The 21159-nt window shown below is 37.9% G+C and overlaps 1 protein-coding gene and 1 non-coding gene across 6 annotated transcripts in view; both read left to right on the forward strand.

Annotated features, from left to right (window-relative positions):
• Nucleotides 1–844: 844 nt before the first annotated feature.
• The window catches only part of LOC112571989 (nuclear protein MDM1-like), a 28494-nt gene continuing 8179 nt past the window's right edge, over nucleotides 845–21159 (forward strand). For 2 of the 5 annotated variants that reach the window (XM_025251451.1, XM_025251452.1), the window contains exons 1-12: nucleotides 2869–3007; nucleotides 5711–5825; nucleotides 8502–8776; nucleotides 9799–10062; nucleotides 10371–10502; nucleotides 11708–11860; nucleotides 12469–12493; nucleotides 13742–13859; nucleotides 16142–16247; nucleotides 16953–17075; nucleotides 19354–19499; nucleotides 20084–20148. In XM_025251451.1, coding sequence (XP_025107236.1) covers nucleotides 2990–3007; nucleotides 5711–5825; nucleotides 8502–8776; nucleotides 9799–10062; nucleotides 10371–10502; nucleotides 11708–11860; nucleotides 12469–12493; nucleotides 13742–13859; nucleotides 16142–16247; nucleotides 16953–17075; nucleotides 19354–19499; nucleotides 20084–20148 — 1540 coding nt within the window. In that variant the 5' untranslated portion in view covers nucleotides 2869–2989. Of the gene's footprint in view, nucleotides 1650–2862; nucleotides 3008–5710; nucleotides 5826–6501; nucleotides 6593–8501; nucleotides 8777–9798; nucleotides 10063–10370; nucleotides 10503–11707; nucleotides 11861–12468; nucleotides 12494–13741; nucleotides 13860–16141; nucleotides 16248–16952; nucleotides 17076–19353; nucleotides 19500–20083; nucleotides 20149–21159 lie in introns of those variants that run through there. The other 3 variants (XM_025251454.1, XM_025251453.1, XM_025251455.1) reach the window with 3 other exon arrangements.
• LOC112573024 lies at nucleotides 920–1020 on the forward strand. The gene has a single exon (XR_003101133.1). It is a non-coding gene; the product is annotated as a U6 spliceosomal RNA (small nuclear RNA).

A 21159-nucleotide genomic window follows, 5' to 3' on the forward strand; every position in this document is an offset into this window, starting at 1 on the left:
GACAGCAGTTGGGCCTACAGGACCAGAAAGACACGAGGAGGCACACTGAAGTTCCAGACCGAACAATGCTTCATCATCAGCAGCTGTCTGGTCGCAGACAGTAGAGATCGAGGCTGGTAGATGAGCGTTGGTCCTTGTTAGGCACTGTTAAGCTCTAGACAGCAGTCGGGCCTGCAGGACCAGAAAGACATGAGGAGGCATGCTGTAGTAGTGCCAGACCGCATAATGCTTCATCATCAGCAGCTGTCTGGTCCCAGACAGCAGAGCTCGAGGCTGGTAGATGAGCGTTGGTCCTTGTTAGGCGCTGTTAAGCTCTAGACAGCAGTTGGGCCTACAGGACCAGAAAGACACGAGGAGGCACACTGAAGTTCCAGACCGAACAATGCTTCATCATCAGCAGCTGTCTGGTCGCAGACAGCAGAGCTCGAGGCTGGTAGATGAGTGTTGGTCCTTGTTAGGCGCTGTTAAGCTCTAGACAGCAGTCGGGCCTGCAGGACCAGAAAGACATGAGGAGGCACGCGGTAGTGCCAGACCGTATAATGCTTCATCATCAGCAGCTGTCTGGTCCCAGACAGCAGAGCTCGAGGCTGGTAGATGAGCGTTGGTCCTTGTTAGGCGCTGTTAAGCTCTAGACAGCAGTCGGGTCTACAGGACCAGAAAGACATGAGGAGGCACGCGGTTGTGCCAGACCGTATAATGCTTCATCATCAGCAGCTGTCTGGTCGCAGACAGCAGAGCTCGAGGCTGGTAGATGAGAGTTGTTCCTTGTTAGGGGCTGTTAAACTCTAGACAGCAGTCGGGCCTACAGGACCAGAAAGACACGAGGAGGCACACTGCAGTGCCAGACCGCATAATGTTTCATCAGCAGCAGCTGTCTGGTCGCAGTTTGTTAGGTGCTCTTAAACTTGAGACGTATACTGTTCATGTGGAACATATACTTAAATTGGAACGTTACAGATCAGATTAACATGGTTTCTCCACAAGGATGACATGCAAATTGGTGAAGCTTTCCTTATTTTTCTTAACTCCGCCTGGAAAACACCTTGGTAACCTGCTGGTCCCAAGCCCAGATGAAGGAGGAGGGTTTGGGGTGGGGCTAGTAACTCCACCCTGTGAAGAAACAAAAAGCTACAGAAACCGCAAACACAACTTTAGCCAGGACGGGAAGAGCCCTCTTCAGAAGGGCCTATGACTCATCCTGGCGAAAGCCCTCAGGAAACTAGCTCCCCGACCCATCTTCTCACGGCCAAGGCAAAAACCAGGATAGGGACCTGGAACATCAGAACCCTGTACGAGAGAGGTAAATCAGCTCAGGTAGAACTATAACATCAAGCTCCTCGGCATGTGGGAGACCAGGTGTAATGGCAACGGTCAGGGAAGACACAAAGAGACTATACAAAATAACAAGAATTCTGTCAGGAAGAAAAAACACCAATGTGTGCAGGCCAATAAAGAATAAGAATGGCAGCGTCATCACTGGGATGCAGAACAAAGATCTTGCTGAGTGGAACATTCTGAAGAAATACTTAACTGACCACCACCAACAACCACTTTGGACATTGCCCCAGCTGCCGAACAACTCCAAGTAAACATCAACCCACCAACCAAGTCAGAAATCATCAAAGCCGTCAAGTCCTTGAAAGGGAAAGGTAGGCAAAATCCAAGAATTGTCATCACAGCATGAAAGCAAATGTAAGTGTAATACATCTTTTCTTAAAGGCAAACACTCAACTTCAGGCTGTTTGCTAATTTGCTGGAAGATCAGGGCACCAACGTTTATATGGCCCAGCTTTCAGATATCAATTGTAGGATCAGTAGCAGCTAGTGTTCAATTTTGTGTTTCCATTGTTATACTAGTGATTTTGCTTTGTTATATATAAATCTGTATGACAGTGCCTCCAGCCACTGATTTTACATACTTGTACTTCACCTGCCAATAAAAAACTTAGACTTCCTTGTAATGTTATGTGAATCATGAGATGAAGGGGAAAGGTTTTGAAACTGCAAACAAATGAATTTCAGTTGCAAAATGTGGGGGTCATTAAGATTATGAAAACTCTAGGCTGAAGTGTAACCGTCAGTCATTAAACTGTTTCGATCATGCAGATTTTCCCCATGCTGCTGCTACTGCTTCTTGATCCTTGTCCCCAGCCCCCAGTTGAGCATAGGGCCGCAACTACACCCCGGTTCTGGGACCATGTTATGCCAGCTGAATTAGTCTGAGCAAGTAAAGCATGGTCTTTTGTAGACTCCAAGGTCGGCCGAGTGCGGGTGCGTAGTGGATAGGAATAAAAAAAAAAAACAACACAACGCGTGGTAAAGATTAGACGACGCACCCGACGAACGAGAGCTATTCTCCTTGGGAACTTCCGTCCTCTTCCCTGGAACATCAAAGAGGAACGGACTGATTTGGCGCGGTGTTGGCCTTTAGGGAGAGTCAGTCCGGCTAAAATATGTTACTGAATGAAATGTTGATATTGACAATAGAATTGTAAGCATATATTATTATATACTGGGAAATAATTTACGATTACATTAAGGGGCCCGTAGAGATCGTCTCGGTGGCCCTTAAAGTGGCGCACACATACACGCGCTCGCCAAGTAGACTACAACATTAAGACTAAATAATTATATTTTGCGGTAGAATCAACGCACGGAATCGACTTGTGCGGTGGTTGAATCGGCAAAAAGCCATGCAGAAACATGTATACAAATCCATGATCGACCCGATACACAGAAAGTTCGTCTTTGCGTTTTTTTTCTACGAAATTTTTCATTAACTTTATTAACAACCATCAATGCACCTATCCGGAAGAGCAAGGATAAGGTTTGGGCCTACTCAGGATGTAGTTCTTGCCGCCACTCTCTGCGCATGCTCGTTGCGGGAGACGCCAATTCATATACATCCGGAAAGCACCAGCTGTCACCACGAACTTGTTTAAACCGCGCATTTAAACTTTTCATTAAGTGTGCGTGAAGCACTTTCACAATGCCTGTCCAATTTAAGGTTGGTATTTAGAGATAAACGTAAATAAATAGTTTTTAGATTAAGAATAAGTTGTTTTTCTGTTGGTTAGTTCTGTACTTTATAACGGCAGTGGATTCTCATTTGACAAGTTTGTACATGTTATATACTGTACAAAATAAATTGTTCCATTGTTTCATGCTGTATAGAATTTTTAATAATAATGAATTTGTTATAATTTATTAACTTTACCCTTTCTGCTTTATTGTGATACTGTTACTTGCCTCTATATGGACAAATTATTTGCTGTTCACCAACTGTGACCTGCTCTTGGATGACAGCCTACACTCATGCATGTAGCCTGGTCCCAGTAGGTTTTAATTCATGAAAAACAAGATCCGCTTTTTAAGAAACATCATTTATAAGGAGGCAGAATCTTCTGTTCACTTTTTCAGTTTCTCTTCTTCATTTGATCTTTGTTCAAGTTTGCTATGTTGTCATGCATTTATTGAGGCTTGTGTGTTTGTTTTGTTTTGTTTTTACTGTTGTAAAGTTGACTGTGAATTCTTTTGTAAATAGCACATTAAACTTGTTTTCGCACAGTTACATCATGGTTTTACCCCTGGACGTGTATTAATATATGATATTCATGGATATTAGTTCTTGGTTTTACCATTGATGCACCAGTGTCACTAGAGAACCACAATATATGATACAAATCAGAATGTAAAAATTTAATACTCTTTTTAGAGCTTTTTCCAGAATTCACCATATAAATCTTTTATTAGCAGTTTTTTTCCACCAAAACACTTATGTCTGCATTTGTGCTGTCCTGGCTGGGCTATTCCAACTCCTCTTTTTTTTTTTGAGCTTCCCAACAGCCTGAAAAAGCTTCAAAGAGTCCAAAACTCTGCTGCCTGCAGGTGTCGGACATAAGTGAAAATCCAGTCATGTAACCTCACTCCTCTGTGAGCTGCCCTGTCTCACTCTGCTACTGTTTTCTTAATGGCCTTGCTTCAGGATATTGGAGTTATTAACACCTTTTCAGCCTGCAATCAGTTTCTTCAATCTGCTGATGCCAACCTGCATGTGCCACACATCAGATAGGTTGACTGTGGCAGCTGCTATTTCTCTTTCTCTGGCCCCAGTATCTGAAAAGCTTTGCACAAGTACCACCTTTGAAACTTTCAAGGCTGGGCTCAAGACCTACCTTTTCCAGGATCTCTATTGAAGGTCTCTCCTCTTTTCTCTTTTTTTAACATACTTTCCACTCCCATATGCTTGTGTGTGTTTTTTTAAAAATTATTTATTCATTTATAGACACCCTTTTAATTGTGTGTGCATGTATGTGTGAAACAGATATTATTAAGCCACTTGTTTATATTTATGTCATAGAGCATTGAGTATGTTGCTGGTAGTAAATGTGCTATAGAAATGCATCATCATCATTATTATTATCATCATCATCTACACATTTAATTATTATTATTTTAATACGCATAGGCTCATCTTTTACTTTTTTTGTAAATCCTAGAATAATCGGTTCACAATCATGCAACATTTGATTTGCTGTTATAAAACCATTGAAAAACATTTAACCTACAAATCAACAGCAGCATAAGGAACAAAAGGTAGCTGTGCCTGTTGTAGGTTCCCATACAGTCAACTGTCTGCTTTGATCACTCTTACCATGGGTAGACATATGTAGGTTTTAGATTTTGGAGAGTATAGAGGTGTGTGGGGTTAGGTTAAATCCCATAGATAAGCAAACACACTAAAAGTGTAGTGATGGCTATCATGGCAATAAGTCTGTGAACATGGTATCCTCTTAAAAACATGGTAGCAGTTTGGCCATATTTGGTGAATATTTTAATCAAAACACTGGGAAAATAGCTAACAGGTACTCTGTACATCATTAAACAGCACATCACTACTCCAGGTTTAAGACTTTGGACTTGTTTAAGTGATGAGTTTTGTTGACTGTTTTTAAAAAGAAGAGAGTATCAACATATAAAACAAGAAATAAATAGCTGTACAAAAGTGAACACTTTGTTTATTAGAAAACACATACAGCATTGCACTACATCAATAATGCATCAGTATGTCATTTAACAAATCATACACTGAAAAATAGCCACTGATGTTGGGTTTTAGGGGAGAATTATAGAGGCTTTTGACTGTAGTTTTAAAAAAGAATGGGAAGAAAATTATTTTCAAATGCTTTTATACAGCTACTCCTCATGTCACATTCTACATGATGCAAAAGGACAGACTATGGGCTGAATTGTGTTTGGCCAACATGTGCAAATAAGTAAGCTATAAAAGAGAAAAAACCCCCAAAACTTACACCTACACAAAAACATGATTTCATTAAGACATACTTCCCATACCATGAGTAGGTTGCTACAAACACACTAATCTGCACTAGCATTTTGGTTTTTTGTAATAGATTTTTAACCTCTTTTTTGAGTGACAGTAAAAATGTCCTTTTCGTTGGCATGCTTATAAAAAGAATCAAATTGTTCAGTTGGATTTAGAATTTTGGATTTCATGTAGCGAACAAAACTCAGCCACCAAAAAATATTTTGCATTGAAAAAGTAGTCTGACAATATAGAAGTTCATGTTTGTCATGCTTTATGAAGTTTTATTATTGTTGGTTTGTCGTATCTATAAAAAAGAAACCAGTAATAACTGTTCACTTTCATTTGAGATGATACAGGTACTTTGCATCTCATATCTTTCAGGGAAGATCAGACTACAAGATAAACTATAAATGGGTAGACTCTTTTCGCAGTAGACATTTCAGACCTTCACCTGAGCAGCGTGCGGCATCTGCAGGAAAAAATTCTTTATCACTGGGTACAAAACTTGCTGTTATGATTGTATAGTTTGGGCACTGCAAAGTATCAAAGACAATAGTGCTTTTTGTGTGCATTTTAGCTTTTGTCATTTTCTTAGCTTTATTAATCACCACCTGTATGAGCAACATTGATGCAGTATCCTTCCAGTCAGCCATTACTTTATTGTTAATGTAATGATGTAACTGCTAGGTGTTTGCTGATTATTTGTTACTTCTGGAAAGTTTGCTGATTTTAGCCTTAATAATAGATGTCATGCAAAATACTAAGTAAAGTTGCTGAATGCTTTACCCTAAAGAGCATGGAATTCTCCAGGCCCTCAATTATTGTGTTATTTTTGTTTCCTCTTTGATGTGTGCTTGCTACACTGGCATGACCGATAATCTCAGATTAGTTGTACAAATGCTAATTTAATTGTCTTTTGCCTATGGGCTAATGTGTAGTTTTAAACTGTTATAACTTTTTTTGGAATGAATTATAAGAAAAAGGTGACTCATAGTCATAGAAGCAGCTAGTTGTTGGCTAATCATTATAAAAAAGTTATAGTTCACAACTAAAACTTTAAAATGTCTCAGAAGTTTCACTATTGAGATATGAGCTACAAGGAGAAACATAACCCTTCATTCACCTGGAAGAATATACCAAAATTTATAAGTCTCTGTCATCATACATTGCAGAATGAGTCGGAGTCCATGGTTCCCACCAAAAGCTCTACTGGCAAATGGTATCAGCCTGCCCAGTGGGCTGGAAACCACTCCAGTGAGCTAGGTACTCTGCATGTTGAACAGATTAATTTACAAGACAAAGAAAACAGAAAGAACACGGATATGTTCTTAACTCGCACGATTAGTTGTGTCTCCTTGTACTTTATATGAATGAATTTCTCTCGTGAGACAATAAAGTTGTATTTATTTCATTTTTAGCTTATTTCAAACAATAGAGACACACAAATGTAGGCACATCTAACTACAGATGATTGTAGATGAATTTTCATTAAACAAAAGATGAAGGAACATGTTATGGAAAGTTCAAGTAAGTACTGAATTAGAAAGAAGCCAAGATTTTCTTATCAGAAAGCTACATCCAGTCAATGTGCTGATAGCACTTGGGTTGGTTCCAGAGCTATTCAATAAATCGAAACAAAGTCTTTAGTTGTTGTCTATGCATTCCTCATAAATGAGAGCAAACAGCAAGATGGGTTAAACTTAACAAGTTCCCTGTGCTTGCTAGCTACATAAAAATGTGTGTACTGCATATGCTTGTGTGGGCATAAGTGCACTTAAATGTATACCATATATGACATAAATTATTTGTTTTTTTTTTTTGCTTGAGCTACTCATATCGTTTGACGATTTTAAGTCAGTGTACCCAGATTCATGGCTAATTGGAAGAAGATGTAAAGAATTTTATTGTGCTAAATATCAAATCTCAAAGTATTACAGGCTTTTTAAAAATTACTTCCAATAAATGCATATTCAATTGCTCATTTTTGTAGAAATTTGTTTTGCATATAAAAAGGGAGACTGTAACAATAGTCACATTATATGTTGTTGATATTGAGTATTAATGAATTAGCCATTAAGTTACCAAAAGTAATTTTACTAAATTATTTTTTAATGGCTAGAACTATCTTGTACTATAAATTACAAAAAAATGCCATTTCTGAGGTATTGTTATAAGTTAAGAACAAATCATTGTTATATTTAATGTATGTTATCGATTCAGACTTATTCTTTCTACAAATCGAAAGATGTCAGACATCCAGACTTGTTTGCAGATTTAGATTTTTGTTAAATGTTAAGATTTTAATAATGTAACACAACTTTTGAAACTGGACAAATCCTTTTGTTGTTTGAATAATTTGCTTGAATTAGTTTGAATAATTATATAATTTTTTTTCAAATTTAAAGATATGTAATATTTGATATTGGCAATATTTTGGGTTCAATATAACATTAAACATTTAACAACCAACAGTAATGCAAAACATTCGGATCTTATTGCATTTGCATAAATCTTGCAACAACACAAATATCAAAAGAAAGCTTTGCCTTAAGACATAAAAAGCATACCTTAGAAATATCTTTGTCCAAGAAACTCTTACTTAAAATGAGACAAATTTCAATAAGAATAATATGTACTTCTACATTTTTAATGATTTGGTACATTAAGGAGAAACTTTTCAGCATGTTGTTACTTGCAATACAGTTTAGAATGTACAGTTAGTAGTATTTTCTTTTAATAATTGTAATGTACTGATAATTTAGTTCAGTTGTAATTATTGATATGGCATAAATTACAATTGTTTCCTTAGTTATATTTCTTTCTTAACAAGCTGAATACCAAACACTCCATGTAAAAAATTGCTTACAAGGGAAATTTTGTATTTGATGCTTTTTCATGGCTATAACCATTTTTAAATGGCATATGCCTTTAATTTCCTTTAATGTGAGTTTATTAACTGGTATTTGCTATTTACCCAATAGACATAATACATTGCATGTATAATAAATACTATACTTTGTCATATTGAATACATCATACATGCATATACAAGGAGAGAGGGAGAGAGACTAGTTTTGAGTACATCTGGGTTCATTTACATTATAAATCTTTAAAATGTTAGTAGAATTACTTGTACAGCTAAAAGATATGTTTGCTGTCTACTGTGCTGTAGGAATCAGCTGTGAACCAGCCTTGCAGCACAAAAAACGTGTTGAGGGGCCTCCTACTTCCTTGTCTGCTAACTTGCATGAAACATCTGGGGTTAAGAGAAGAGAATATGCTTTGCTTGGCCAGCAAGAAAAGTTTGCACAGAATGTGCAGTATCTTCTTAAAGGACCATCATCTTCAGACCTATCCATCAACTTGAAGGAGAATCAAAATACTAATAAAAGAGTAGATGATAAAGATGTATCTCCATCCAAACAGATGAAGATTGATGCAGAAAAGGTGTGTGTGTGTGTGAGTGGTATATGCTGGCTATTAACATTGTTTCCAGCAGTAGAGGGTAGACATTGTTTATTGCCATAGAACATAAGTGTACGGTGAACTAAAGTTAACTGATGTTTGTCCTTTGTCTTCATCAACATTTACATTTACAGACTTACCATCCATTTAAGCATCCTGTCATCTTAATACCAGATGTTTACATTAAATGTCATTGACTTGGCTGCCTACTCAAATAAGTATCGACAGTTGCATCATTCTATCTGGTCTCATCTAGTTCTTTACATCTTGTTGTAATATAGTAACCTACCACACAGCACACACTTACTCATACTTTGTGAAGATAACACAGTGCATAGCTGAAGGTTGTAGATACTTTTATTATGGCGACCAATGGCTAGCTGCCTGCATCTACCTGTGTGAATACCACCAAACTTGACACAAAATTTCTGCCTTAGAGGCTGTCATCAACTTTGTCGCTAGGAGATGGCGATAACTTCTGCTGACAGTACTGTGACCTGTCTTGCTCTCTCCAAGCTTCTCTTTTGCCAGCTTCCCACACAGCACTTCTCCCTCCCTTTTAAATCCAATGGGATTGCTATTGTATTATGGGTGCCCAGCCATATTAGAATATTTCACTGACTTTGCTGTAGGGGTCTGCCTAGCATTTGGTTGGCCCCTTCATCTCCTCTAGACCAATACAAACTTGCACACCAATCAGCGCTGTTGACAGGGGACAACCTTGAAGCCAGCGTCTACCATCTCGTTAAACACTTTTCTATATATATATACATGTGTGTGTCTAAGAGAGAGTGAACATTTTGAAATACACGTACATTTGAATGTGCAGTGAAACATAGTCTCATATATAATAATTGTATCTTTATCTCAGATTTGAAAGCTTATTTTAAATAACATTAGTACTTTTAACAGATTTGAAAGCTTATTCGATATATCAGCTATTAGAATATCTGCATTATATTTATATTGGAAATATTGACTAATAAGAGCAGGATGAATTAAAGGGTTTCAGTAAACTAAAGGCAACTCCAGCAGCAACTGAGAACAAGATGGAAACCCCTGCGAGTCCTCCACCCACTGATCATAAGCCATCAAATATTTCTGATGCCTTGAAATCAAATATGCCAAACAAAAATTTGAGTGATATTCTACAAAAGGAAACAGCAGGAAAGAATAAGGCACAGGTGGAGCGTAATAAGCAGGAGCATGAGACCAGAGATGAGAGTGTTTTACTGAAAAACAAAGCCACGTATGGTCAAGAAAATCAGGTTAGTACCAAGAAAAGTTTGAAAATTATTTATAAATCTGAGGTTGTAAATGTATGTGAATGCTACTTTTGTGGCATGTTCTTTATTCACATTGTAGATTTTGGAAGAATCTTAGTTTTAGCAAACTTTAAGACACATCGGAGTGCACTATTTGTTTAAATGGGGAAATCTTCTCTTTGGACATCTAAAATATTTTCTTTTATGTCAGCTTCTTGGTATTCCCATTAGCATTCATAGTAAATATGTACTATTGCATACAGTGTATATTTTCTGTATCACTAATTCTATTTTAAATTTATATCATGCAGGCCAATCATGCATTAAAGTACAAAGCTGGGATAGCTCCTCAACGTAAAAGCAAAATTAAGCTTTCAGAGTACCAAAAAGAATTTAACTGGAAACAAGGCAAACCAGCATCACCACTTTTAACAGCAGAACAGGTTAGTAGAAATTATAGTGGGCTCTGGGTGCATAAATTGAAGGTCTGCATGAGCACACTGGTATTAAGAGCAAAAAGGAAAAGGTTGGTAGGACATCTGTAAATGATAAATTTAAATGGTAGAAGTCCCTTAGCATAGTTAAGTTTATGAGATTTGCACTAGGTCCCATGAAGACGGTTCAAGGTGCCAGAGAGTGTTTAAAAGACATTTTAATGAGGTGAGCTTTAAGTTTTTGCTTAAAACCACTTAAAGAGGCACCCTGGTAGGGCTAGAAGGGAACAAGCAGAAGGAGTAGTTATGTAAAAGCCTGCTGACCAGCAGAGCAGAGTATAGAATAGGTGATGTGGAGTGCATCATCTGCTAGATGAAGTGGGCAGGATGAAGTTTTAAGAGAGAGGCAGAGTATAGAGCAGAGAATGTGATGAAGTGGGTAGGATGGACTAATAAGGGGAGGCATTCCTAGAGGAAAGGTAATCAAGAGCAAATATTTGTTTCATGTTTAGTCCTTGAAACTCCTCGAGGAGCTTAGGACTTAAATTTCTTTCATGTAAATACTGTAAATATTTTAAAGCACTCTGCCATATGTAGTATTTGACTATATGAGCACTGCATAAAGGTGTAAGTATTGTAAAGACCAGCTAATAACTGAAGACAGTGAGTGAAGTTTGTTTTTTTATTATTGCTCTCTCAAGTAAACATATTATGTTGCCTATGCCTGTGTGCATCATTCTGTATAAAACACCATGAGCTTGCTCATTGGGCCTGAATATGGCGCTAAAGCTAACTTTATTTATAAATAGTGTATTGTTCTGAGAACAATAATGTCTTGAGATTGTGATGGTATGTTGTATTCTGCTGTATGTTTGTGTTAATGTAGGTAGGTAGATGAGACTGCAAAGTAAAATGAAAAATTTAACACCAGCTGTAATCTATCCCGAAGAACCAAAATAATTGGTTGAATAAATAACAATAGCCTAATGTATGCAGCGCCTGTATATCACAGCAAACATTTTTGAAAGTATTGCACTTGGCCGAAAAAATTTGGCTTGTATCAATATTTTATCAGATGGTAACTATCAGCATTATATGCATGTTGACTTTTAGGTTTTAACTTTTTTATTTTTATACAGTTGAATCATTTGATAAATTGAATAATGCTGTACCAAAAAACTTACACAGGGTTACAATGCTCTTTTTAATTACAGATGTTGTACAGCGAAAAATTAAAACCTGTTCCATTCAAAGTAAGTGCAGCAACTCAATCTGAATATCAGAGACAGTTCAAAGACTGGTGTCTGCTAGGTCCTATTTCACCCGAGCCAAAAGTCTTCCAAGATGCTCCGGAGTTTCAGAGAAAGGTGGGGTGTCTTGCATTACATTACTTTTATCAATTTGTAGATAAAAAAATGGTTTGTTTGAGATGATGGCGATGTATTTCTGCAAAAACAGACTTGACTGGTGACAACTGTGTCGGTGACAGTGCTATGGGCTAACGAAGTTGAGATGAACTTGGGGGCAGCGGCAATGCAGGTCTTCAAAAAGTTGATAAGAAAGGAGAGGAGTAGTGATTAGGGTAGAAAAGGCCACAGTTAGCATGTAAGGATCACCTTGAACCTCAATTGCCAACCGAAGAATGTAGGCCACCATACAAATGGAACTATAAGAAAACAATATGGGAAGAATTCTCCCTGTTGACATATCAGTTGACATATCAGTATACTGCACACATGAAAATATGCAGGAAAGACACCAACAGGATGATAAAACATTTCATCCATATGCATGGGGCAATTCCTAGAGGAGTAATCAAACATTTATTTTAATTTATTTAAAACATCCTTTTTTTTTAAGTGTCGACTATTGCAACATTTGGATTTGGATTATTAGTTGTCCTGCTGTCATGCAATCTTTTTATTGGTATGTGTTGCTATAGCATCTTAAAGCATTGCAACTGCTTTGGTTTCAGGTCAAGAGAAGCAAGAGTGTTGGTGGTGAGTAACTGTGTGTCTCTACAATACTCCACATGCTTGTGCACCACTTGTGAAGATAATCCTAAATGCATAGCCATATGGTTTTAAAACTTTACTGTGATGACTTTTTGCATATCACCTGTTTGATCACCCAGAAAATCAGACTTTCACAATAAACTTTAACTTAGCATCTTACAGACCATGCCAGTGCACATGAAACGGAGACGAGCTTTGACAAGAGCAAAGTCATGGTTAACACCAGCGACTGTGTCAAAGCAGAAATTTACACAAATAGAGTACAGGTACAAATAGAGTATCCATAGTATGAAGCTGGGATGGAATTTCGATGGTGAGGCAAGAAGAAAGGTAATCAGGAGCTCAATGATAAATACATTTACAGCAAAGGCAGTGCATGTTTAATTGATACAGCTGTTGATAAGCAGCCAGTGAGATTATATATAAAACTTAAAGGGTGTTGATCCCATGGAAACAATTTAAGAAAGTAAGTGAAGCAGAAGAATGACATGATTGGTCTCATGCACACGGATCTCCATACAGGTGGCATTCTCAGCATGTTAAAGGGTAGTGGAGTATGGCAATAAGGAGGCCAGCAGAGAGGTTGTTGCAGTAGTACAGGCATGAGAGAAGAAGGTAGACAACTAGCTTGACAGCAACATCAGTAATCAGCCTTGGATGATGCAGAGGCATAAAAACAAGTAGCTGGAGTTGTTGACAAATGGAACATCCTTGACTGTGATATAATAATAGTACAGTATTGACAAAGTCTTCATCAGTCTGATGGTGATTGTTACTTGAGCCAGGACTTGACTGAAAGGAAAAAAAGTTGAAATTACATGACTGAATAAGCTGTAAAAAATCTGCTGTTGCATAATGTAACATAATGCCAATTGAATATCTGTAGTAATACAAATGCAGCAAACCTAATAGACTTAGCCATTTCTACAGACATGCTTGCATGTGCACACGCTACCATACACATGCGTCCATACATATACGAGACAAATCAACCACTCAGGAATACTGGGATATATTTTTATGGATAAAGTTAATAACAAGAATGATGCAGGCTTCATAAGCTTCCCAGGATAGATAATTCCAAAATAATGGGCCATTGTGAGTGAAGCAAACAAAAATAGCAAACTCTAAATGAAAATTAATGGATTTGAGAATACGGTGTCAAGGTATTAGAGCATTGCAGTCTTTTCTTTTTTTTTTTTTTAAAGAAACTGATTTTTTTTTTTAATTCAGATAATTTGCAAACTGCTGGATCCAGTTTGGCGACATCACCTAAAGATCTCAGCCAACTCAGAGAAACTGAAGATAATGTCAAGAAAAGTAAACCACCCATTGACTATGGAAAGCTTAGGTAGGTTCTCATATTTCCACGAGTGATTATTGTAAATCATGAATTTCATTGTCATGCCACACGGTAAGATGTGTTTATAATTTAGCCTTCATGTGTTTCTTTTGTTTAAATTAATACAAAAACTATCGTGTTTTACCATACAATCTGGTGAGCACACAAAATTGGTATCAATATTAAATGAATTAGCTCATTTGCTACTGATACATGTAGAGGATTTAGAAATATCTCAGGGTTTTTTTGTCCACAAAGCATCTCTCAACTGGACAGTTTCTGGTCTAATACAGAACACAGAAGTCTCTGAAGTCTTGCACAGATGTAATGGTAAGGTAGACAGACCCTTAAGTTACCATGTATTGATCCTCCTTCTCCTTGAGAGGAGTTATTGATTGCTCTGACTTTACTGGGGTGTCCCAGGCAGACATCAGGTCAGAGTTAGCACCTCAGGGTGCCATGACATTTCAGAGTGAAGCTGCGGGGTGTACTCCATGCTCTGGAATACTTGCATGGCATAGCAAAGGTGTCATACATAGGATTGTGAAGGCTAGTCATGTTTTAATATCAGCTAGCGGACAGGTGTGTCTCACTGGCCTCCACAACTCTCTCTCCACAGTCGTAGGAGGCCAGCGCTTGTGAACAGTCTATGACTACCCCAGCATGCTGATGGTTGCCTTCAACATTTCAGTCCAGAAATTCTTGAACAGAATCTGGCTATTTCTCAGTGATTGTGACACTAACACGATGATCTTACTACTAGAATTCGGCTATTTTTCAGTGATTGCTTTTGAGACCAGCATCCCTTATTATTATATTTGTGTGTTTTTCTTTGTAGTAAAGCTCTTTGAGCCCACATTTAATGGTGGGGAAAAGCACTATATAAATAAACATATTAATAATATTATTAACGGTGGTAGGATTTTCCCAATAAACCCTCTTTTCTTTCTTCCTGAAATACCTGAATCTGTCACTGTTGCACAAGTAGCCATGCTGCAGAGGATTGTGCCTCAAATACTCACTGTACAAACTGCTCACACGCATGTTTGTTAAAAGACTGCCCAAAGTGAAAGAAGAAGCAGCCACATGTGAAATCTCATGTTGCATCATGATTGTCAGTGTCACTGCAACCCCAGACCACACATCTGGTCTTGCTATGGTTTCTTCAGCATCTGTATGAACTTTCAATCCTTTTGTCTCCCATGGCAAGCAGGAGATATACCTGAATGAGTGAAGTTTCTTTTTGACTTTTCCATCCTGTCATCACATACCTTCTCTTAGTCTTAATCTTCTAACAGGTAATCGTGTCAGGTGTCCTTCGGTGAACTTATCAAGGAATCTTAGGAAACTTCAAATAACCCCACTGTCTCAGTGCATTTCTTTCCTGCTCTCCTCGCTTTGTGGGAAACTCTTCTTCTACCTTCGACCTCTTTTTCCTTGAAAGGCTTTCAGATTTTATGTTAGGATTCTCAGATGGATTTTCACCAGGTCAGTTTACTCTTGGTCTTTGCTTCCACTCTGGGCAGGACTATCACTATCTGCTGTGTCTATGCTCCACCTTCTGCTTGGATCTCCCAACAAGATCTGGAGGGTCTTCTGACCTAGCTTTCTCCTCTCATCATTTTTGGGGACTTCAGTGTGCATCTGTGGAATTGTGAGTAGTACCAGGGAGAGTTGCTGGGATTTTTGCCTATTGATGGCTCATACATTTTGCTTGCCATATGGCAGCACTGTTCAGCCATCAACTTGTTGGTCATCAGTCTCACAGCATTGCTTGATTTTTATTTGGACTGTTCATGATTATTTCTGTGGCAGTGATAATTTTCTAATAATTACCTTGGAGTTTGGCAATATTTTAGTGGAGGGTGGGGGAACACTGTGTCAGAGTGGCCAGCCTTTCAGACCCTCCTGAACCTGTCCTCAGGCTTTAATTACTGATGCTGATATTATTATCCTCTGGAGGATCTTTCTGTGTGAATTCTTTCATCCCTTTTAACTTATATTGGTTTAGCAGCCTCTCTAGACAAGGGATACTAAATCACAAGACATTTCATGGTTTACCGAAGAGTGCTACACACACACTCATACACCACCTACAAACAGTGCTTCTGTTGGGCTTACAGACACCATACACATTAGGACCAAGGATATTCATCAGAAGAGTGCTTAGCCAGTCAGAGCATACTTCAAGCCTCATGAGGTTTGCTTTATTTCCTTGATGCTGGCATTCTTATACTATACATTATTGTGCTGTTGATTCCATGGTATTAATGTGTGTCTGTTTCATGCAGACAAATCATTACAGAATACAGGGCAAACTACAAAGCGCCAACAAGTTACAGTTATGATCAGGGAGCTTGGAAAGGAGCACATCCTCCTCATTTCTTCCAGCAAAAGGTTTGACAAGAGAACTGCTTTCTTCTTATTTGTAATACATATCAACTGCATCCTGATGTTCTCTTGCAGCATACAGATCTTGCACAAACCTCAAATGATCTCAGCTCATGCATACTTAAAATTACTTGCATGCTTACTAGATAAATGGTGATGAAAATAAAAACAGTCCCTCTATGAGATGTCTTTTGAGCTTAGTGATGTCTTTTAATATTGGAACAGTCTGCTTAGATTATCAATTCATGATATAAGGCAAACATAGCATGCTTCAGCTGAAGTCTTGAACAGCTGTACTTTGACTCTAACAGAATAAAGATGAAACAGTTAATTTCACTTAATGAACTTGGTTTTCACAAATATTCTTCTTGAAAATGTAAATAAGCTGATCACACTGACGATACTACCATGCAGAAAACACTCTTACCTACAACACGTTTAATCCCTTTATGATGCAGTATATCATTTACATCCCTGTACTTGTTGACACCATTTGAATTTTGGCATTTCATAATGTGAGCTCGCCATTTTTCACCTATGCACCTAAGGGGTGGTCATATGATATAAAACATACGAGAGTAAACAGGCAGACATGGTCTGTAGCAGTGTGTTTCCAAAGTCTTGCTAATATAGTGAATCAGAGAAGCTGTAGTGCCAGAAACAGGCATGGGCTAAGGTTGATCCTGTACAAGAATTAAAATTTGTATCCAGACCCAAGTAAACCAGGTCGCAGAACAGAAAGCAGAAGAGGAAGGGAAAGTTCCAGTGTCCACCTGGTTTGCTGAGGTACTGGAGTTGAGACAACGTGCCCAGGAATACAAACGCCGAGCACAGGTAAGCTTGTAGTCTGCTTAACGAAAGATCATAGTATGTATGATTTTAACAAATGAGAAAATGATTGTATGTTGATATATGTGTGTTGTGCTTGTTTGTACTTGATTGTGACGCCTACATCACAAGACCTCTTTCTCCACTGCCCATGGTTTCTTCTGGAGCATATCAAGCTTGTCTCTGTGTGGGGAAATTCGCTATACAAATCCTATTATTTTTCTTTAAAAACTACCACATGAGCTTAGAATGTTAGCTTATTCTGAAAGCAGTGCATGGAGGTGTACATTTTATTTTCCTTTTGCAGTCCATATGTTACTAGTTGATATGATTTTCATTATTGTTTGAATAGACTGTGTTGGAAAGAAGACAGATGATAAGAAAAAGTTTTTAGGTCTGCTACAGCACTTTGACAGTCCAGATAATGGAATGACTTACCCTTCAGAAGAAGCAACTGTATCACAGTAATGAAACACTTCCAATTGAATGAATGCATTGACAAATCATGAAAGTTCCCAAAAGAAGACATTGGAAGGGACCACAAAATATTGAAGATGACCTTCACCTCCATTTAAGTAAGATGAGAAGCCAAAACACAGCTCACAATCAGCCTCAAGTGATTAAAGAATCACAAAATAGTGGAAGACTTACAGGTAACAATAACACTAAAAAAGAATATCAACCAGTGAAAAGCTTCATAAACAAGGGCGAGTGCCTACCACTTAGACAAATAAGGCAACTATCTCCTGGAAGAACATGACATCTTGAACTGTTGGACTGAATAATAGTGGTCATTGTTGTACAATCAGGAAACCACAGGAGACCCAGAAGTTTCAGAACATTTCCTTCCTTCATAAAAGAAGTAGAAGCAGTAATTAAATCACAAAAATCAAGAAAGCGAGGGAAATAACCAGGAAATAACATCTCAGCACAAGAAATCTAGGATGGTAGAGAGGCAGTGTTCATGCTGCACCATGGACAGAGTCTTATCATCATCTTCAGGAAGTCACAGTATACCTAATTAACATATGCTCACCTCTTCTATTGGCTGAGGTCTTCAGTGTAAACACATGCCCTTTCATGTCTGTGGTGTTGACCTTTTTCTGTTCATGGTCATGTTTCTTGGTGTGAAGGGGAGAAAGTACCTTGAATGAGCTTTATTGTGAACTTTATAGCCAAATCATTAGAAATAAATTTTGCTCGGCCTACTCCTTGAAACTGACCTTCATGTTGCTAATTAATGGTCAAGGGAAGGGAGAGTACTTTAGTAGAACTATAAATAAATTGATGGTAAATGTAGTTTTTCCCTTCATAAGCTTCTTGTATAAACTATCAGAATAGAGTCAGTGTAGTCACTGCATGTCAGGGAAAACACACTATGGAGTGGCAAAAGACAGGCAAAAAATTAACTTCATTGTGTTTCATTTCTTTGCACAACAAATCTTTTGGGATGGCTTGAATGAATTTTATGGCGAATATTTATTCTAAATTGCAAAATTAAATTGAAAGTTATGATTTAGGCAATTTGTAGAGCACTCCGATCTCATAAAATAGGTCAAGGTAATTGGAAGGTTGAAAGTCATTTAATGGAAGTGAGTCTTCAGTTGCCTTTTGTAAAGAGACATCCTGGTGGAGCTGCGTGGGAAGAGTGTTGTAAGCAAATAAAGGCTTTCTGGCCAGCAAAGCAGAGTATGATGCAGGGAAGTCAGATGCTGAACAATGTGCAGGAGGGAGTCTAGATGGTGAGGCAGAAGGACAGTGAAGACATTTCTATCAAAGTTTGTCAGTGATATGGTCAATAATTCATAGCCAGTAAAGTAAGCAAAGCATGAGGGTCTTATGCACCCTGAGAACTAGAGGGACAGCAGCGTTTTGAACAATTTCTGTTAGTGGAAAGCTGAAGAAATTATAAAAAGAGAAATCAGGCAATGAAGTATATTTAAAAATAAAAAAAGTCTTTCATACATTCATGCTATCAATTCATTTAGTAGGAGTTGTATGAAGAAAGCCGAGATGGTATTCAGAAAGCAGAGATGGCATAAAGAAAGCACCTGGCCCTGGTCGTTCAAATAAGAGCACTCATTAAATGGTCTCCAATTCAGATATTAAATTAGTAGTGGGCCAAAGAAAAGGACACACAATAAGTGGAATGGAAGTTAAAAGAAAAATTTGTTAACTGCAGAAAACCTATTTATTAAAAAAAGGGGGACATATGAATGTTAGGACATAAAATGGGAAGGAAGGGACCATTCACAAAGCATTTTATGCTGGATATTTCTTCTAGGGCACTCATTTCTCACGGGAGCATTTGGCCCAGCTACTTGCCCAACAAACAGGCTCTAGGAAAACACTCAATAATGACTCTGTTGTATCACTGGATGCGCTTGCCCTTGAGCCAGGGCCTGCTGCACTCAAATTGTTACCAAACAAGTAAGTCATCTGATGCATGTTTATATTTGTTGAATAAGATATGGATTTGAATGAAGCAAGCAGCAGGTTAATTCATTTTCTTGCATACAGACATTTCCTTCCTTTTTTTAACCAAAATGCAGATGTTCATACACTTGAGCAATTTTCATTTCAATATGTGCATGTATTGATGTAGGGTTTTCCAGAACAAGGGTTACCTGGAATTATTTTGTATATTATGATGTTAATGTTGAAGATTTTTGAAGAACATGACTAAAGCATAATGTGAAGTATATTAAATAAGTCAGTGAATGTGTGGGTCATTAACTACAGTTTGGGTCTTCTCATTTCTTTTGTCTTATCTCCTCTTTTGTGTCTCTCCTGTCTTGCATCTTGGCACTTTGCCTCTCTTACTGCCTGGCTCTCTTCTCTTGGCTCTCATCTCTTTCATGTCTCTTCACCTATTTCTCCTAGCTCCCATTTTGCTCTGGCTCTACATTCTTATCTCCTGGCTGTCCTCTTTCTTGTCTCTTCTCCTTTCTTTTGGTTCCTGGATTCCTTTATTGTGTATCAAGAGCTGTTGTTGCTGATTCTCTATCTACCAGTGTCATAAAAAGCAAATCCAAGCTGCCACTTGAGGAGGAAGGAAGAAACAAACAGACACAGAAAGGTGATAATTTCATACAACTCCTTGCAGACACGATCAAATATTTCTTCTCTGTCTTAATTTTTTTTTTACAGTTCCGAGTTCATTGCTTATCCACAGAGAAAATGTGTTTCTCAGCTATCTGTGTTCAGCTGAACTGGAAAGCTGTATAATCTGATCATTGCTGATCTCAGTTTTATCTCTGACTTGAGAGAAGCCTTCTTCAGACTCCAATTCAAACATAGGTCACAAATTAAGACCAAGGTGCAAAAAAGTTCTCCAGATGTGCTCTGCAGCTGATTGGCTGAGTTTCTTTGCTGAGAGATGAAGGAAGTATTTTAAATAAATAATAGTAACAGCAGTACTGGAGCCACAGTGGGACTTTCCAGGTGTTAAAAGGGTGACAGAATAGTTGTTTAGTGAGAGCAGTAGTTGTTTAGTAAGTACAGAATAGTTGTTTATCAGTACAGAACACTTATGTTAAAGGATATCAGTGTAAAGTAACAAGCAAATATTACATGTGTAAATAGTAATATGAAGTAGGAGAAGCAGCTAAAAAAGAAAAAAACCCTATGTAATGAAAGCACCTGAATGAGTTTGTGGAAAGCCCCATTCATGCTTCTGCTTTTCACTGCTGTTCTATTTTCTCACAAGAGTAAGAAGAAAGGTAGCTAGTACCAAGTCATATGCACATGGAAGCTGCATCCATTGTCAATGTCACCAATCAATATCATGCCTGTGTTTGACCTGTTCTTAATAATAATGAGCCTTTGGCTTCCTGCAGCATGTTCAGACTGGGAAGGACCAGTTAATGAAAACACTGCTTAAAGAGTTTAACATAATCTCAGGCTGTTACAGATCATTTGGAGTATGTGAGTGGGTGTCCTATATAGATATGATTTACCACATAATGACACATTTACCCTTTTCATGTTTTAGCATAGATGGTGTGCTGACACACACTTCTTTTAACAAAAAAAATAATTATCTGAATCAAATCTTCTAGATGCCATTTGAAATTGCATCATAAATCTG

The sequence above is a fragment of the Pomacea canaliculata genome, linkage group LG9 (genome assembly GCF_003073045.1).
Source record: "Pomacea canaliculata isolate SZHN2017 linkage group LG9, ASM307304v1, whole genome shotgun sequence".
Lineage (NCBI taxonomy): Eukaryota > Metazoa > Mollusca > Gastropoda > Architaenioglossa > Ampullariidae > Pomacea > Pomacea canaliculata.